Consider the following 19,405-nt stretch of genomic DNA (forward strand, 5'->3'; position numbering starts at 1 on the left):
TTGTTGTTGGACGGTTTCTATGGGTTTTTTTCATTGTCGGATGCTATGTTTTTTTTTCATTGTCGGATGCTATGTTTGTTTCATTGTCTCATGCTATGTTTGCTTCAAATCTGATGAATGCTTTGTTTTTTCATTTTGGAGTTGAAACTTTGGCTTATGTTATATGGTTTACGGTTCTATCGGATATTTCGGTTCTTTAAGATGATTTTTTGGTTCTATCGGATTAAATGGGTTGCTAATACACTAGAACCAAACCGAAGCCGTTAATTGTTTGGTTACTTCGGATGTAACAGGATCCGAACCGGAAGCGAGAAGTATCGAACCGTATCCGAACCGAAATTTTAAATTATCCGAACGGTACCATTTTCTCTAGTTCCGAAATATCCGAAATCCAAAAAACCCGACCCAGATCCGAACCGGTTATCCGAATGCCCAGGCCTAATTTTTAGGAATCTCAGTCTAGGCAGTGTTTAACCGGCGCCGCCTAATCACTAATCTCATATAAAACTCTAGTTAATTACTGTATGTATATATATATAGCGATTTTTTAGCATTATTTTTATTTAATGACTTGAGTCTCCAAGAGATATGGATATGTCTAGAACGAATAATGCAAACCAAGATAAGCTTCGAACTCGATCATCTTAATTATGACATGTCAATTAGCATATAATCATTCGTTTGTAAGTTGTAACGAATCAATACCAAAAACTCGACAAATTGAATGAAATAATTGGTTTATTATTTGAATAAACAATAGAGTATTGCGTGAAATGATTTAGACATGATTAAAGAAGGTTTGTATTTTTGGGTGCCATTTTCTTGAGAATTCTTTTGTGCAAAGAGGGTCCCATTTTAATCATGTCCTTTTGATTTGTAGTTCGCAAGATCGATTCCATCATACACATATATTCTCATCATGTTATAGTGGAGAATTTTTAACCTTTTAAGTGGAATAGAACCAACTTTATTTTAAATCTTGACCACGACCAAATGAATTTCTCAATCAAATAGTTACTTCATGTAAAGTTTTTTTTAAGTTGGCACTTGACCCATCTTCACATCAACAAAAGAGCGATTTGTTATCCGTCTAATCGTAGAGTGAGCTTCTTGAGAACAGTTGCATTCTTTTAGATGTATATTGCAAGCTCGGTTTAAGCTTTCTTGCTTCTCTCTCGGCGAGTCCGCTGGCGTCATTTTTGTCTCCACATAATCTATAAATGTTTTAGAACACTGTGGTACATGTGAGCTTGTGATTTTCGCCATATTTGGATAACCATGAAGCATCTACAAAGCAAGCAACATGATAGTCACTACATTCATCAAGAAACTAACTAGAAACTTGCAAAACAAGGAAAGCAAAGAGAAAGAGTCATACCAAGTGAAGAAGATATTTTAGGTTGAGACAACTGGAGAGATATATAGGTAAGGTATATGGCAAGCGTTCAGATGGATCAAGTTCTTGAATTCAAGCAGTTATTGAAGTTTGGAATGAGGATGGATTCCTTGGAACTCAAGAACCAAACCCTTTATAATCAAGTAAGAAGGATATATGAAGATATTGCGTTAAAATACATACATGCATACCGCTAGAGTATTGCCATACATGTTACAATATATGGCCCCATAGAGCCCTACAAATAAATTACGAAACACTTACATATTTGATCGATACACATCTTGATAGAAGAATTCAGATGGAAGTAAATATGGTGTTCATCAAAGTACTACTCTTAATATCATCTTTTTTGCATACTCTGTTTTGTTAAACTCGTAAGAGCATCTCTAAAAAAAAAATTATATTTTAAAGTTTCTAGAACTCTATATTTAAAGTTTAAAGGTGTTCTTCTCCAAAAGTAAAACTTCAAACTGAACATTTAAATTATTTATATTTTATAATATGATCCTTATATTTGTCATAACTAATTTGAATTCATAAAAAAAATTATAAATAACTAGGACATATATAAAAATATTACAACAATATTAATTAAATAAAATATTACAACAATATTGATTAATAAAATATTAAATTAAATTTTAAATTTTAAAATAGAAATAACATAATTAATATTAAACTTCAAGCAAAATACAATATTATTCCATAAAATGATTTTTGTAATGCATATGTGCTCAACTAATTCATTTCGAAGTAAAAAAATGACTCTTCATTTCTAATTTATAGATTACGAGCTAAAAATTATTGAAATCGGATGATATTAATACTTGTAGATACCTTAGATCTGAACAAGAAGAAATCGGATGGTATTAATACTTGTAGATACATTATATCTGAACAAAAAAAGTAAAAGAGAAAAATAAAATATTACTAAAAGACTTATTTTTATCGATGATATTAATATTCGTGAATACATTCAATCATTACAAAAGAAAATCATACAAAAAAGACATCAAAAACAACAACAACCATCTTTAATTACACAAAAATATTTTAGAAATTTTGGAGGTTCTGGATCAAATTTACCTAACTTCTAGGGTTGTTGTAATATTTAAATTTGTGTAATAGTTATGTCTTCATGTAATTTTTAAAAAGTTTTTTTTTTAAGTTTTTTTTTTTGCATATTGCTCTGATTAAATATAGTTTTAAAATATTTTATAGCTTATTTAAAAGTTAATTTTATGTGTAAAACTTAAATTTATAAACAAAATTTGAAATATTTCTGAAATATAATTTTTTTAAGGATTAAAACGACAAACGAAAAAATATTTAAGAATCACAAATGTGATGTGTAATTGTAGAGACCAAAATGCAAACAAAAATATGAAACTTCAAATTTGAAGTTTTGAATAGTAAAACTTCAAATATAGAGTTTCACTTCTCAAAACTTCAAATTTAAAGTTTTGAAATTCCTTTTTGGAGAACAAAAAATTTCATATTTGAAGTTATAGAGTGTTTTTTGGAGATCTCTAAATACAATTGGTTGATCAAATAAATCTGTTAAATATAGTCTACCATCTCCCCATTACAAATTAATAACTGGTAATTACTACAATCCAATCATAAACATAACTGAGATAGAACTTAAAGGATACTCAAGGGAGATATGCCTATTGGGCCGTTAAGCTGTGAATGAGTCGAAGTCCATGTTTCAAAGGTTTGTTCATCATTTTTTGACAAGCTTTGTCCATTATTCTACATTTTGTTATTCTTCTCCTGCTCGTTCGTGATTGAACCATTTTGTATACGCTATTGAATGCCATGTTTAGCAAATATTCAATCAAATCTGATTTTATATGATCAAAACTAACCAAAATCATGTTTTAACTTTAACCAAAACAAAAAGTTATATAAATGCAAGTTACCTTGTCTAATTGTTAGATGACAGAAATACATTTTTTCGGTTTAGTTTGGTTTGGTTATGAAGTAAAAAAAGGAATAGGTTAACAGGTCGTACATCTAACCTGGTATAATGTATATATGCCTTTGGAGAAGAAAAATTCATTGATTGTTACAGCCACTACTTATCCACATTACTTTCAGCCCGATAGAATTTGGACCGATCTATAAATCATCAACTTGGCACTTCAACTACCAATCTAACCCCGAAGAAAATATGAAATGTCTCCCACGAATTTGAATACTAATTGCTTTTTTGTAGATTGTTGTTTGCTTTTATATTAAAAACACACATAACTGAATAAATATATTTAATTCTGTTAAATATTTTGTATAAAGGTCCAAAAATTGATTTGTTTAAAATCAAATAAAAATATACAAACGAATATTGTTTATTTAATAAGCATACTTACTTGGTTCTTTTGTTGATCCAATCTATAGACCGGAGAAGTGCGAGCTTCCATACAAATAACACGTGAAAAATCCTCGTTTTTATCCATGCTGAATAGTAAAACACTAAACCAAGCGTTATTATTGCTTTAGATAAACTGGACTAAAATATAATCAAATCGTACAGGAAACCAAGCATGACTATTCTGCTTTGAGCCAACGACGTAACTAGTTTATTGTTCGCTAAATAAATATAACATGTGAATATCTTTTTTCTTCAGTATTTTTCTATAAACTCTCCTTGATTCTTGGTGAATTCTCTCCACTATAAAATCGTCGCTACGTATATCGAAAGGGACTCTAATGGCGACGATCACTTCAATACCAAAATGTCATTTTGGTAGCAGTTTCCCCATAACTTTTCCCAGCCTATATTCACCACAATTCAACAAGAGCACGAAAGTATCATTGAATAACAATCATAAAGCCCCATTTAATAGATTGGAGAAATTAGATAATATACAATCAAAATTTCTCATTATAGTGGTTCCGTAGGTAAATCAAATCTAGAAGTCAATAATATCATCTTTGCATGTCGACTTATTAGTAGTCTATGCACATTTTATGTTGGATAACTTATGATCTTCAAGAAAAAAATACGTGAAAGATATTTTGTGTGTTGTTTCCCTTGCTTTTTTGAAAATTACAAACCAAATGAATTTTTTATGTGTGTTCAACTACGTGTATATAGAATTAGTGGGTTTAACAATGATAAATTATTGCGACTGATCGCAAAATCTTGTGTAGGTCCAAAAGATTAATCAATAGAATCGTGTTGAACTTTTTCTTTGGTTTTATCGTTTTCATAATTCACTTTTATAATTTTACTATCTTAATCATAAATTCATAATCACATAGTCCTACCAGAAGCACTCATGCAGTTACGGAAATGGAGAAATCTCTCAATTATTTACAGTTTAATACTAAAAATGTCACTTTCACATTATCACATATGCATTACATTTACATATCTAACAAAAGGGTAAAAAAAGCTAAAAAGCAGTGAAAAAGTAATAAAAAGAAAATAGTAAAAAGAGCTCAAACTTTTTTCGTCATTATCATCGTCTACCGCCTTTTTCCGCCGTCCTTATTGCCGGCGCCGGCTCCATGGAAATTTGCAGAACCCCGACCCGGATTCTATTCGGGTCTGTACCCGTTTGAAATCGGAATAAGGACAAGGGATAGTGATCCCACCTTCTTGACAAAACCCAAACTCTTCCTCTGCTTCTCTCAGAAGCTCACCAAACAGAGGATGGTTAAAGTAAACGATAGGCACCAAAACTCTGTGAAAGTCGCCGTCTTTTTTGCCGACGTAGACCGCCGAGTGACCTTTCGGAACCGGGTCGGGTTTGGTTTGAACCGGTTCCTCCCCAATTGGTATGTATCCGGAGTTTGATCGCTTACACCCGAGGAACCTGGCGCTGTGTGATGTGAGACTACGACCCCAGCTTATGAGCTTTGCGATGGCTTTTGGTTTGCAAACCGGCCGGTTCGGGCTTAACCGGATGTATCTCGAACGGCGGAGTCGGGTTTTCCGGAGAATCCATCTTGTGATTCGTTGAAACGGTCTTCTGATTTTGATCCCTCTTAACCTCCTCATCGATGAAAAAAAACAGAGTAAGGAACAGAGGATACTCTGTTTCAAAGGAAATGATCAAACTTGTGGAGTTTCTAAGCTCTGTTTTCTTATCGTTAGATTGATCGGTGGAGATGTGAAAACGAAAAGAGAAGATTTGGTTTTGTGGATTCTGTGGTTGTCTAAACGCTAAAGGGGAAGAGCAGAGTGAGAGGCAGAGAAGTTTAAATAGACAAGGAGCCATGAGAGATGATGATAGAAGAGAAGACTTAGTCAAGCTATGGACGGTTGGATGATGAGAATGAATCTCAGCCGTTAGATTAGATTTCAGGAATAACGTCACGTTTTAGCTTTTCATACCTAAAAATTTCTCCATTAGCTCCATAGCTTTAATTAAACGGCTCTAACCAAAGCATTAGACACCATTTCCTAAGCATTTTCAACTTTAATTCAATCCCTAACTTGCGAATTTTACAACTAATTTTTGTCTAAATGCAGTGAAGAGGATGAGTCATGATGGGAGATTCAACGGATGGAACATATGTTGTTTGATGACAATTATGATGCCAACACACGTGTGATATCCACTTGGCAAACATCTTTTGTATCGATTAGGTAATAACACTCCCACAAGAGATGAAAACGCATCTTCTGCATAATTTTGTTTTCTTATATATTTTTTATTTTGTTTTTTGGTCATAGATCGATTTAGCTGCAACCTGCACGTTATGTTGGCAACAAGGTTTATTATAAAGGTTGTGTACGCCTGTACGGGTGTGTCCTTATTACAGATTCATTCATATGCAGACAAGAGACGCACAAACTAAAATAAAAACTGAAGACGGATCCCAGTTACAAACGTTTATTAAAACCAATTTGTGCTAACCTAATCAGAAGTTTTGGGAGTATTCCTTTATATATGTTTAGTGCCCCCAGACTAAAAGATGATCACTGCCTGTATAAATAATTAAGTGCTTGATCAATTAATATAAGATTAAACGGGGATTAAACCGGCCCAACTAGAACTTGATACTATACATACTTATATCTATTACATATGCGTGTGGTTTATGTTCTTGAACTAGATTCCTTTTCCGCGTTACACGGTATTCGTATCTTATAAATTTTAAATTTAATTTAAAAAAAAATATTTAAAGTTAATTTACATTATTTTATACCAAAAATCATAAATATGGCTAAGAATTGGTTGATTTTATTTGTGATTTTTTGACAATATTAATTTGATTGATTTATTGCTCATAGTTAACAGATTTGTTTGATTGGTTTTCAGGTCATAGTAATGTATTGTACTATATTTGGTGAGTGTATATATGTTGTGTTGTTCCAATATTTGAGTTTTCATGTTAAAACAATACTATTCAAATTCATGACTTTTAACGATTAAATGTATGTTTTGTTGTTTTTTTCTTGTATACATACAAATTTTATTATTTTTTTATTGAAAGTTTTGTTTATTGATCATAGGCATATTAATATAAATTTTTTTATCTTGGAATTTTACAGCATTTGTTTTTGTATGCTGACATTGTTTTTCATATTTCCAGTACCTAATTATACAAATAATACGTACGTGTGTTTTTTAGAAGAAGTTTTGATCCCGCAAACTTGAGCAAAACTCTTCATCATGTCAGCTCATCCATGTTTTCCTATAACCTTAGATTCATTTGATGCCTCGTTAGAACCCTTTACATATCCACAGATGGTTTTGCCTATTAATTATATAAAAGAGATTACATTGGACTGAAAATAGTGACAGGTAATAAACCAGCTAACAGATATGTGTTTTTGTGTACGTGCAAATCTTACCTAAAAAGTAAGGTGCAATTTTATTGATTGTATACAAAATATGTCTTGAAATCATAACAGTATCTTATCTATTAAAATCAAAACAAAAGAGTAAAGTTTCAATTCTTCAATACACACAACCTAATTACATATATGATTGATGCCTTGTGCTAGACTCATACGAAGAAACACCATGTCATAAATCTGCGTAGAAGCTTGATTTGCTTTGGCGGGGATTTGTCAGTGAACATAAGTCCAAGTGTAATTACTTGCTTAATTTTCCCCAACGTTCTCTCTTCAATCTTCATATTCTCATCAACCACTCTCTCTCTAAGTTATCCGACCATAAACTCTTATTTACTCAACATACCTCCTTTCTGGATCTTCTTGTTCCTCACCAGGTTTTAGATTTGTAATCCTTTCCAAGATAAACAATCCAAAGTTAAATATATATGTAGATGATAACACAAACAAAAACACATGTAACTTGAAATTTTTGTATTTTATATTTTCGAAGAAGAGCCATTACTTGATGAGTAGGTTTCATCTCCAATCTTGAATTGAGAAATCAATGGTTCTTGATCATCATCGATAACAAACCTTCTACTACTTGCATTCAGATCAAATATAATCTCAGGCCATTGTTCGAATAGATAAAACATACCTTCTACAACTCCTATAACCACTCTTAATCTTCTTCTCCATGACGAAGCCAATGAAGAATTGAGCGTAAGTCTCTAATATTTTCTCCACCGGTCGATTTTGTAACCAAAGCGATCAAGTTATACTGCTAAAAATCTTACCAAATTCTTGTGTCTTAGCTTAAAAACACACGTCTTTTCTCTTTCGAAACCATATTTATATAAACCTAACATGTCCTGTTTCTTAACTTTCCTCTGTAGTCTGTAGATATCTGCTCCATTGCTCTTCCTCACAATTTTAGGTTCCCAGAACTCACTTGACACTGCATCGAGCATAGGCAGATGTGAATTTGAGGCTTCTACGGCATGTTCGTGGTAAGCAATCATGTCTTTTTGAGAGATAACCATCCTAAGCAACAACAAAACGTAGATGTCATAAGAAGATTAGAAACTTACAAACCTTTGATACCTATCAGTTTTAGAGACTCCATCTATCTTTAAATCAAGCTTAAGTAGGTGTATTTATCTATTTAAGAAATGAGAATCTGAACGTAGAGTTAATCATGGTTTAAATGGAGGAAAAAGATAAGTGAGTACCTACTACACGTTTCACTGAATTTTTGGTAGAACTCGCCAGCAAGGAACTCTAAGAATATAGTGGGAAAAGGGAACATGAGAGAGCCGATGTGGATGATGATCATTAAAGAAATCGACTGTCACGCTCTTGGTTCCGATAAGGATGTCTCCTTTGGAATTATTGCAAGCTTCCCAGAAATGGATTAGCCTAAACATCAACTTGGAATCTCTTGGTCCTGCTGAAACAAAAGTGGAGAATGGCTTGTATTGCATGGTGGCGACTGTCGTTTGATTTGCCATAGTGCTGGGATGCGTTTGCTGAGGAAGAGATTGTTGGGTTGGGATATATATAGTCTCAATAGGGAAAGGAGAGAGATGGGATGCGTTTCATTTAAGTGATTAATTATGGATCTTCAAGAGGCATTGATATCATTGAGTAAGAGGAGAGATGTGGAGAGTTACACGCCGATTTCTTTGGAGGATAGCTTTGACTCATCATTGTTGTCGTCGCAGGCGTTATACAGAGGAGATGGGAAGACAATGAGTTTTGGAGGATCTGTAGATGTCGTGACAACTTAGGTTAGAAGAAGAGGAAAGTAAAACAAACTGGTCATTAAAATTAATGTGCATATTACGTAGCACAGATTCGTGGTCCAACAGCTTAACATCCTTGATGACATGGACAAATAATTGGTTATGAATATTTTGTGCTACGTGGCACATTTAGAATTGTTTCAATTTAGTTCTTTTTATATAATAGAGATTTGATGTATAGTGTCGTTTTGTTCAACGAAATCGGACCTGGTGTGTAATAAGACTTATTCTTGGGTTCACCCCCTAGGGTGAACCTATAGGTTCACCAACCAATAGGATTGTGTTATTTCATATTCAATATCTTTTAAAAAAGGAAACAAAATATTGTCAAATTATATTATCTTTTTAAAATTAAAAGGTAAAAAGAAATAAATAAAAAATAGTAGTAATTACAAAAAAAAATATTTTTAACGTCGTCATCAAAACATTAAACCCTAAATCCTAATCCCTAAACCCTAAATCCTAAACCCTAAACCCTTGGGTAAACCCTAAACTCTAGGATAAATCTTAAACTCTAAATCAAAATCACTAAACACTAAAATACTCAAGGGTTTAGGGTTTAAGATTTAGGATTTAGGGTTTAGAGTTTTAGGGTTTAGTGTTTTTATTTAGAGTTTAGGATTTATTCAAGGGTTTAGGGTTTACCCAAGGGTTTAGAGTTTACCCAAGGGTTTAGGGTTTAGGGATTAGAATTTAGGGTTTAGTGTTTTGTTGACGACGTTAAAAAGATTTTTTTAATTTTTTTTTATGTAGTTGCTATTTTTTTTTTTTTAACATAATATAAATTGATAATATTTTGTTTTCTTTTTAAAATATATCGAATTTGAAATAATGAAATCCTATTAGGTAGTGAACCTAGAGGTTCATAGCAATAACTCGTGTAGTAATGCCATAAAATATGGTTTACTTGTGAGGATAATGTGTTTTTAAATATTTAATTTTGAGTTATTCTTGGGTTCACCCCTTGGGGTGAATCTAAAGGTTCACCAGCCAATAGAATTTCATTATTTCAAATTCGATATCTTTTAAAAAAGGAAACAAAATATTATCAATTTATATTATGTTTTTAAAATAAAAAAGTAAAAAAAAAAATAGCAGCTACAAAAAAAAAAAATTAAAATTTTTTTTTTAACGTCGTCAGCAAAACACTAAACCCTAAATCTTAATCCCTAAACCCTAAATCCTAATCCCTAAACTCTAAATCCTAAACCCTAAACCATTGGGTAAACCTAAACCCTTGGGTAAACCTAAACCCTTGGATAAACTCTAAACCCTTGGGTAAACCCTAAACCCTTGGATAAATCTTAAACTCTAAATAAAAACACTAAACCCTAAAACTCTAAACCCTAAACCCTAAACCCTAAACCCTTGAGTGTTTAGTGATTTTGATTTAGAGTTTAAGATTTATCCTAGAGTTTAAAATTTATCCTAGAGTTTAGGGTTTACCCAAGGGTTTAGGGTTTAGGATTTAGGGTTTAGGGATTAGGATTTAGGGTTTAATGTTTTGCTGACGACGTTAAAATTTTTTTTTTATAATTACTATACTATTTTTTATTTATTTCTTTTTACCTTTTAATTTAAAAAAAATAATATAATTTGACAATATTTTGTTTCCTTTTTTAAAAGATATCAAATGTTAAATAACATAATCCTATTGGTTGGTGAACCTAGAGGTTGGGGTGAACCCAAGAATAAGTCTTTAATTTTCTATACGATGCTTTATAATACTAGTTGTATATTCAACAATTCATCGCTCCACGACTCCGTACTAGTCCAATACGTACACCAACATGAACGTAACACTCGCAGCTTCAAATCTATAGGTCCCATTTGACTCGCGCATGCCCAAACTTCAAACTTATTTTTTGATAAGTACCAAACTTCGAACCTAGCGTTATACATTTTTATCTCACGAAAATGTTAAATGAATGAATTGTTTTTTTCGACTAAAGTGGGTTTGGAGAATTCGTCCCTGCAATGTTTTTGTATCTAAATTACTAAGTTTTTGTAAACAGCTTGATTTCTAAGGGGTTACTCTTCTTATTCATCTATACTAGAGGAGCTTGACACGCCATTAAAACTACTTGGTTTAAATGATAAATGCATGAATTGATAAACACACTGAAAAGGAAATGTTTCAAATAGAATTTTGAAGAAAAACCAATTCCACAGAGCAAAAATAAATAATTTTCTTCGATTAAAAAAAAGTCCTGAGACTCCGGGGAAAATGATCAACCTCACTGGAATTATAAAACAGTACTGCCTTTCAACATTAGAGTTAATAATATATCTACAAAGGAAAGATAATCCGTTATTGTATTGCACCTAGAATTTTTTTTTTTTTTTTGTAAACTAGAATTAAGTTGGCACTAACTGATTCTCGCATAGTTTATGCCACAAAGCAGTATACAATATTGTCAACGGTGAGTTTCCACGAACTACCCAACAATGCAAATGCGATGACTTTCGAACAACGCATTAAGTTTCAACCTTTCAGGTAAGAACAGTTTATTGTCTTATGTGTTTTTCTAAATAAGGAAAAAATCAAATCGAAAATCAACGAAAGAAAGACAGAGACATCCCTAGAAAGTCACATAATGTTAATTATTTAACGTTTTCTTATAGAAAGTTTATTATCTTACGTTAACATGTAATTGATGTTGAAAATATATTATTCAACTTGTTGACACAAAATATAAAGATAATTCAGTTTGGTGTTTTCTTTCTCCGGCTGAGAATGATATAAAGATAACCCATTTGAAATGACGAGAAAAAATATTAGGAGTTGACAAAGAAAAGGAAGTCAGCTCAAAAAACAAAACTACAATATTATACTACATCGTGATTTATAAATTTAATCATTGGCCCCCAATTCGGTTACGTTTGAGTTTATTTATAAAATTTACGTAGATGATTAAAAATTTAATGTATGATATCTCAGTGTGAACAATTCATTACCTAAATACCTACTCTTCTTACATAAAAACCATTTTATTACCTACTTAATTTCGGTATATTAGTTTTTTTAATAATGTGACCCTCCAAAACACATTGTTGGTGATCGTAATACATTAACACGATCAATAAACCTGCCTGCTTATTTAACAAGAATATAACTTCCCCTGAATATTTTTTTTGTTTGGAATCTAACTCGTATTGTATATTTGTATTTGATAAACTGATACATTATGCGAAGTTCTGTTTCAATGATAATAGTGTGCGTTGAAACAATAATAATTATCTTATACAATCTTTACCTATTCAGCATTCTTGCAATATAATTGTAACTTGAATAATCCTGAAATCTAATTAATGGGCAACACACAAGGTAATGTAGGTGAAAATCATTGAACAAACAAGAATACATGCATCAAAGTTGAACTAGTGGCTTCATTTGATTACAGTAAACAAAGAAACGGGTAATCTATTTTTAACAAGAAAAAAATATCGTTTTAACATTTTTACCACACAAGTAGTGATCTTCCACCTGTGGAAGCAACGAAACAACCTCATCCATAATCACATCTCTCTATCTGTTGCTTCGATCTTCCACTGCATTAACAATGAGCTGAGAAATATCATATCTGCTAGGAAAGGGAGGAAACAATTCAGATCACTTATGTCCATGTGGCTGATATGATTTGATTCTTACAAAAGTTACTTAGCATCTAGTATGTTTTAGTTGGTGATCCATCCTGTTTTTTATTTTTTTTTTACCGGGATATTTCAGACTTAAGATGTTTGCTTGCAAGCTTTTTTTTTTTTAATATGATATTTACAATTTAGAAAAAAAAAACATTTTTACCAAAAAAAAAGAAAAAAAATATCTTTAAATGTCCAGTCTGATATTAAAATAATAATATTATTGTCATTACTATTTTAAAATTCATATATAAGCTGGGTGCTACTGCTGACTGTTGAGACGCAAAAAGAAGAATAAGTGGGTGTTAAAAGGTGAAAAATTCGATTAATGATAATGTAGAATACTAATGCGTATAGGTATAGCCGTATAGCTGCTAATATTTTTGTCTATATTAGTACGGATGATCGTACGTGACGTGCATGAACTCCTTTCGAAGCCTCGAAGGTCAATTAAAAGGTATATGGGACAAACGTCCGACTAATAAACACGTCGTTAAATCTTTAATTGCTCTCGCATAAATCAAAGATTAGTCGGTTCCTTAATCAGCGTTGAATTAAATACGTTATTTACAACAATAAGTTACTCCTTCCGTTCCTAAAAAATATATATTCTAGAAAAAAAATTTGTTTCAAAAAAATACGTATTTTATATTTCTAATGTAATTTTTGTCAATTAATAATGCGAAACTGTAAGTTTAAGAATATTAATTACATTTCTTAAAATTTTATTGGTTTAAAAATATAGGAAATATATATAAAATTACAAAAAACTATGTATTTATAGCTAAATTTTAGGATATTTTGCTAAAAAATGTGAAAATTTTAAAACATTGATTTTTTAGAAAGGGATGAAGTATTTAATTTCACAATTTGGTCTCACTTTCTTCTTCGATAAAGTCAACGAATAAGGAAAAAAACATGCAATTTTCAAATATATATACGACTAAATATATATTTTGATACGTGATCAGTAATCGACGATCGTATGCAAATACAATAATCCTGGTTAGTCGTTAAGATTGTCGTTTGGTGATAATACGTAAAATGACGTCGTACCGAATTGTACAGCTTGGTCAAGTCCGCCATGGCAACCAAATCTTTTTTGAAGGTATGACGAAGGAATGTTTTATACTAATGTCACGTTAACGTGGACCCTTTACACACGTGCACTACTTACTACTTATTTGGTATAAAATGGCCCTAGAAAAGCCCATAAATTATTTAAGCGGACTAGTAATTGCATGATTAGAGCCCAAGTCTAGTAATATTAAGACTCTAGCATGGGCCCTTTTATCAAGCCCATGAATATATATGAGGGTCGAGAGGAATTGACAGGTCAGAAGTGAAAAACGACACGCAGTGCTACTCGTAGGTGTTAAAACAGCAGAAAATGCCAAAACACAGATAAATGTTCCCATTTTTTTACTTTTTATTTTTATAGATGTTCTATACATGTACAGAAAACACTTTGGGTAAAGGTTAAATCTTATATATTTTGAGAATCAATCCGTTAGTTTACAACTTACAAAGATGAAGAGATAATTTTAATTTTTTTGTTGTACAAGAAAAAAAAAAGAATTTAATTTAATTTTTTTTTACAGAACTCGAACTTTACATAACTCAAACCAAAACTTAAAGAACACAGTTAGAGCAAGTCTATTGGTAAGAAACCCTAATGGGCTCTTATGAATAAATTAGTAGTTAATTTGGTGATTTGAAAAGTTAAAAACCTTTGTTAGTCTAATTGATGTTTTCATCTTCCAATGGAAGAACAAAATTTTTTTTTTTTTGAACATTATTTCCTTCAGATGATTGGTTTCCTATTTAGTCAAAGTTTCATCTTTTCTTGCATGCACATTTTACCTTCACAGCTTTGATACATAGTCTACTATATGTTGTAGATTCTATCCGGGAGTTTCAGATGCACTGAAATTTACCAGCTCAAAGTTTACATTGTCACCACAAAACAGGTGTTGTAATATGACACAGAGAAAGAAAGAGCAGAGGCATCAAGCATTCCTAGGATTCAGGTTATCGAGCTTTCCACGTTTAGCAATAAGCTTAAACGAGGATTCTTCACCTTCAGCGCAGTAACCAAACAATGTCACGAGGTGTTCGTGGCGCAAGAGGGAGAGCATTAGGACTTCCACGAGAAACTCTTTGTCTCCTTGATGACCAGTTGTATCAAGCATCTTAACAGCCACATTCTTGAACTTTTAACACCAAATAAAAACAAAAACAAGATTCGGTTTATATCAGACATATATCACAGTTCTTTTCTTTTTAAATCACAACTCTAGATGATATATGTTGAGAGTTACCTGTCCAGGAGGAAACTCTAACTTTCCTTTGAAAACAGAACCGAAACCACCATGTCCGGTCATAGATTCGAGCCTGAAATTGTTAGTTGCGGTGGCGAGTTCTCGGTATGTGAAACATTGAGTTTGCTTGCTAGGATCTTGCTGCGAAGTCCACTGAAACAGCTTCACTTGATGAAACTTGAGCAATGGTTTGGTCTGTTTCATTTACATTTCAAGCTGGTAAGATAAACTTGAGACTGGATCACCGTGAATCCCACCACTTTGCCTCGAGTAAGATTCACCGTCAACTTCTTATCTTGCTTCCTTCTCAAGACATCCTCCATGAAAACAATCGAAAAATCAACTACACTCTCAACTTGAAAAATCTCAACCACAGGATCAAAGGACAAGGCCAGCTTCTGAAGTGTCCAGACCGAGCTAGCCATCGCAAGAAAAGACTCATAGAACGTGCTCAGAGACCTCCAAGAACTCAACACAGCTTCTCTCTGATCCATGTTGCTGAAAATAGAAGACTCCATGTTGGGATAAATGAGCTCGTGATACTTGTCATCGCAAAACCTAGAGAATGCACAATCTTTATCTCTTTCAAGAAGCTCCATAGGATCACTCGACACATGCTGCATCAACTCCCTCAACGAAGAGCTCTCAGATTCCTCGAAACCACGAAACATCCCCAAGCAAACATAAGACAACAACGCATACCTATAATGCCCTTTCTCAGCGTAATCAACCTCAGGATGAACATAACTAGCAGCTACCCAGCTTTCTCCATCAGCTCAATCAAACGATAGTGAACTTCTTCACACCTTTCATTACATCACGCAGCATAGACTCATAAACCCTAACGGATAACACAACATCAGACGAGTTTTCAGACAATCTCTTCGACAGCTTCGAGTTAGACTTCTGAGCCTCGCTTAGTGTCTTCCTCAGACTCAAAACTCGCGAATCCTTACCGTCCATCTCAGCTTGTAACCGGTTTGAAACCGTTCCCAAAGCTCTGAGCTTGCTCTGATTCTCCTGAACCCTAGATTCCAAGCAAGACCCAATCGGTCTCAAGATCCAAACTTTGGCGATGGGTTCGGTAGAACTGCTTGAGATCAGAGAGTTTCTGGAGGTTGGAGACGAGAGCTCTGTCAGCAGCCTTGACGGTTTCTTCGACGAAGGGGGAGTGTGCGGATTGTAATTGGAGATACGAAGCTTCGAAAGAGGATACCGACGAGATCAGACTCGATTCCATCTGGGTATTTGTCGGTTTAACTAAAGTCTTGGTCTTGGAATCGTTAACCGGAGGAGGGGTGATGAAATCCTCGTCGTCTTCTTCGGTGAAGAGCTCGAAAGTCTTGGTTTTGACGGTTCTGGAACATGGCGGAGAGTTGTGGAGGAGGAGCTCATGTGTCCACTTCCCGCATTGCTGGAATTCACAAGAAGACGAAGGAGGAAGAAAGCAAAGGTTTATCCTTTATTACTAAAGCGAAGATCTAAATGTTTGTGCTTGAGGAGGAGGGGTTAATGGTGGTGGTGGTGGTGGTGCTTTGGATGCATTGGAAGAAAGGAATGCACAAAAGCCTTCCCCTTTCCACTCTCTTCTTTCTTCGTTTTCATTTTATTTTTATTTTTACATTATATACAGTAGTTTAAGTTTGACAAACAAAAAATACAGTAGTTTATAAATTATACTTTTTATTTTATTTTTACATTATTGTTTTTATTCATGCTCATCTCTAATTCCGCTGATTATTTTTTTATATTATTTTCATGATTAGGTTAACCGTAACCAGGAATACTAACGACAATGCGATTATTTATAGGTTTGGGACGGATCCGGATATCCGAGAAACTTAGGGTATCGGATCCGGATCCGTAGATTTAATATCCGGATACGTGGTTTCTAGATATCCGGATTTCTGATATTCGTCTCGATATTCTATTATTCGTGGATATCCGGGTCCGTAAAAATAACTAAAAAATAATATTTTTTTTAAAAAAATACTAATTTTTTTAATATATTACCTAAATTAAATATTTATACAAGATTTATAAATATATTTATATATGTCTATAATATTGTGAAAACTAAAATATAATGTTATAAGATTAATTCATGTATAAATATTAATATTAATAAAATTTAAAAATTAATGTGTTTTAAAAATACGGATCGTGATCCGGATATCCGGACCTAAAAATAAAGATATCCGGATCGGATTCGGTTTGCACGGGCACCCCAAATATCCTATTTTCAAAGCGGATCCGGAGCGGATCTCGGATCGAATCCGGATCTCGGATAATAAGTGTCAGGTCTAATTATTTATACCAATTATGTAAAGAGGCAACATCAACGTAGTCATTTAAGTGAGTTGATAAATGTTATCAATGTTGTGTCTTTTTACTATTGCTTTATTATTTTATCACAAGTTTTGAAAATTATTGCATTGACAATTTTATATTTTATAATTCTCCTTGTTTTATGATAATTTACATTTCTGTTTATATTATCATATCTACATGATAGTTCGTCTTGTATTATGCTAAATATTTTATAAGTTTTTTTTTAATTTATATAGTTATTAATAAAATGCATTTTTAAATTTTGAACTGTAGACTTTCAAATTTAGAAACTTAGTGAATCTTTAATCAAATCATTAACTTACGAATCTATAAATATCATACTTTTATTAAGTTTAATTTGTCACTACGATATCCACGTTTATCTTTTAGTAAATGAAATTCAGTTCGAGTGAGTTGTTTACTTTAGGTTAATTTTGAATCAATATTTTGTAATTTTCTACTAATAAGCTGTAAATCGGATTGGATGTAAACTTGGCCTATAGGTTTTAATTTATAGAATAAATAAACAATTGAGAAAGAGTTTAACCTTACGTTTACGTTAACTGTGTCATCTACGCATGTGAACGGTACGTACGAGTTAAGAGCCTGATTAACAGAGTTTTTTATTGATTAATTTAATAATTAAATGTGATTAAGAACTTTAGTTAGGAGACACCTGATTTTGTGCTCCGATGCTAGTTTCCTATTTAGGGATTCTTAAAAAAAAATATTGAACATTATATGTAGCTTGAATCGCTGCATCTCTTCATAACTATTCAACCAATGGGGCATACTCAGGAGTAGCTGCAGGATAAATGACACCGAGATTTCATGTCGTCGATGATTGCTCACACCTTCTCGTGCTCTCTGCTCCACCAAGCAGCTCTCTCCTCACTGGCTTTCCTCAAGAACTGCTCAAGCTTCTTCTCGTGAGACTGCTTCTCATTCTCGAGATCGGCAATGCTAGCGTGTGTTCTTCTAGCTCTGCCTCAAAAAGGGACATATAAGAGTAAGAGTTCCCTCAGCTTAGTAAAGCATATGCTAAGAGACTAAAATAAAGTTAAAAATCATAACCACATAGACAAGAAAGGGAACTTTCAGTAAGTGAAGAGTTCTTTTTAACTAAGAAACTAAAATCACATACCCTTGTTACTAATCGTGATGATATCGAGAGCCTTAGCAAGATGAGCTTCACGAATTTCACCTTCCACTGACAGTGTGAAGACTTAACATGTAGCCGAGCAAAATGACCAGCACAAGCAATGGCGATGTCGTTGGACATTACAGCCTGCAAAATTAACAGGATTAAACAAAGTTTCCACCAAAAACAAAAACGGTTTGTTCTGAGATTCTTTAAAGCCGTGAAGAAAACAAAATCTTCTAACAACAGACCCCAGTTTTGTAATCTTCTTTTCTTTAATGTCTTCCACTTGGAACCAGATGCTCCATATATCTTTAAACATGAAAGTAAAATGGGTAAGAGAGGAACACAAAATCAACAATGTCTCAAATGCAAAAGATGTGGAGAGGAGGAGATTACATGATTGAGGAGCTGAGTTTGCTCTTGGTGAGTGATGAAACCAGGAATGTAGAAGACTGTGAGGGTAAGACCTACCCTGAAGCTCTCTAACTCCATGACTGTATCAAGAATCAAATTTGGTTTTGAAATTGAACACAGTCTTATTGAATCTTCTATAAAAAAAGAGACTTTAAAGTTTAAACCAAGCACAAGCGGAAGAGTTCCAACTACAGATCCAAAATAACATACTCGCAAAGCTATTACTCTGTCTCAGCTATATGACGGGGAGCAAAAGCAATCATATTTTAAAGGAACCAGAGTCTTTTTCAACTATGATTCTTCTGTGATATACTTAAACCCAAGCATAAATAAAAAGGAATAGGAATGAAACTAACCAGGAATCGATCAACCCAGAAACTGCAATAGGAATTGATCCCTCTCCCTCTCCCTCTTCCTCTTGCCCCATAACTCGGAGGTCCTATCTCAAGTCTGAATCGCCGGAATCATCTGAGCCACCATAGAACTTCAACGCCGACGAATTTCTCAGGTCTGATTTTTTTTTTCTCTCGAATTCTCCTCCCACGTGACGCG

At 33.1% G+C, this 19,405-nt stretch overlaps 1 protein-coding gene and 1 pseudogene across 1 annotated transcript; both read right to left on the bottom strand.

Annotated features, from left to right (window-relative positions):
• Positions 1-4,724: 4,724 nt before the first annotated feature.
• LOC111215156 (auxin-responsive protein SAUR36-like) lies at positions 4,725-5,623 on the bottom strand. Its single transcript, XM_022718500.2, has one exon. It carries the CDS (start codon positions 5,406-5,408, stop codon positions 4,896-4,898), a length of 513 nt encoding a protein of 170 aa, XP_022574221.2. The 5' UTR covers positions 5,409-5,623; the 3' UTR covers positions 4,725-4,895.
• An 8,933-nt stretch (positions 5,624-14,556) lies between these two features.
• Positions 14,557-16,687, bottom strand: LOC106394212 (annotated as a pseudogene).
• Positions 16,688-19,405: the final 2,718 nt, after the last annotated feature.

This window comes from Brassica napus, chromosome C4, assembly GCF_020379485.1.
Source record: "Brassica napus cultivar Da-Ae chromosome C4, Da-Ae, whole genome shotgun sequence".
In the NCBI taxonomy this organism is placed as follows: domain Eukaryota; kingdom Viridiplantae; phylum Streptophyta; class Magnoliopsida; order Brassicales; family Brassicaceae; genus Brassica; species Brassica napus.

What these genes read in the sequence shown, in the direction of transcription:
- LOC111215156 (XM_022718500.2), bottom strand. Translation starts at nt 5,408, where the DNA reads ATGAGGAGGTTAAGAGGGATCAAAATCAGAAGACCGTTTCAACGAATC.